We start from the raw sequence: 1345 nt of genomic DNA on the forward strand, positions 1-1345 counted from the left end.
GGCTGAAGGCCCGGGAGGCTCCGGGGGGAAACTGAGGCACAGAGAGGGGGGACGTGCTCCTGAGCCAGGTGTTCTGCCCGGGAAAGGGAGCGGCACTGGGATCAGGAGAGACTGGGATGTGGGGCAGTGGGAGTGGGCACTGGGAATGGGAACTGGGACTGGGATTGGGAACTGGGACCGGGATTGGGAACTGGGACCGGGATTGGGAACTGGGACCTTGCACTGGGCTCGAGCACTGGACCGGGACCGGGGCACTGGGAGTGGCACCGGGATTGGGCACAGGAACCGGGCACCGGGACCGTGCAGTGCGATCGGGAATCGTGACTGGGACCGGGATCGGGAGCCGGGATCGCCACTGGAATGGAGCACCGGGACCGGGACCAGCTCTGGGAACGAGGACCAGGATCGCTCACTGGGAGCGGGAACCGGAGCGGGATCGGGCACCGTGACAGGGAGCGGGACCCGGCACCGGCGCTGGGACCCGGCACTGAGATCGAGCAGCGGCACCGGGGCCGGGTGCCGGGGGCGGCGGCGGTACCGAGCCCCGGAACCACACGCCAGGAGCGGCCCCGGCCCGGCCCGGCCCCGCACGGAGCAGCCGCGCTCCCGCCGAGCCCGCCCGGCTCTTCCGGCGGCGCCGGGAGGAGGAGGAGGAGCCGCGCGGGGAAGGTCACCGGGAGCGACACCGGCAGCGGCACCGGGACCATGCTGCGGCCCAGACCGGCCGCGCTCGTTCCGCTGATGAGGGCGTCGGGGGGCGGCCACCGGTGCCGGGAGCCCTGGGGCGGGGCGCGGGTCCCGTCGCTCTGCTCCGCGCCGCCCCCGCAGCCGGTGATCGCCGCCAAGGAGCCGTTCCCGGTGGAGCTGCAGGCGGGGAAGACCTACGGCTGGTGCTCCTGCGGGCACAGCAAGCGCCAGGTCGGGCCGGGGGGCCTGGAGGAACCGGGAGGGTCCGGGAGAAGCGGGGTGCCCGGGATAAGCGGGGTGTCCGGGAGAACCGGGGGGCCCGGGAGAACCGGGTGAGTCCCGGAGAATCGGGGGGGTCCGGGAGAACCGGGGTGTCCGGGAGGTTCCGGGCGTTCCTGGGTCGGGGACTCTGCGGTGGCTCCCGGGGGGCTCCAGGGGATCTGGGAACCCCCAGAGGGGTCTGGAGGGTCCGGGGGCTCTGGGGCACCGCCAGCCCCGAATTGGGATGTGTGCAGATGCCGATGGGGCCAGGGCAGGAGCAGCCCCACAGGAACCCCCCAGCCCCGGAGAAGGAGGTTTTGGGGCGCTTTTGGGGTTCTGCTCTCCCGGGAGCTCCAATTCCCAGGGATGCGCTGCCCAGGGATGGGATGGGATGGGA

General features: G+C 72.9%; 1 protein-coding gene across 1 annotated transcript; it reads left to right on the forward strand.

Moving 5' to 3' along the window:
- The first annotated feature begins 264 nt into the window (after positions 1-264).
- Positions 265-1041, forward strand: LOC121358498 (collagen alpha-2(I) chain-like). The gene has a single exon (XM_041476730.1). It carries the CDS (start codon positions 361-363, stop codon positions 1021-1023), a length of 663 nt encoding a protein of 220 aa, XP_041332664.1. The 5' UTR covers positions 265-360; the 3' UTR covers positions 1024-1041.
- The last annotated feature ends 304 nt before the right edge of the window (positions 1042-1345 follow it).

This window comes from Pyrgilauda ruficollis, unplaced genomic scaffold (assembly GCF_017590135.1).
Source record: "Pyrgilauda ruficollis isolate IOZ18807 unplaced genomic scaffold, ASM1759013v1 scaffold3901, whole genome shotgun sequence".
NCBI lineage: Eukaryota > Metazoa > Chordata > Aves > Passeriformes > Passeridae > Pyrgilauda > Pyrgilauda ruficollis.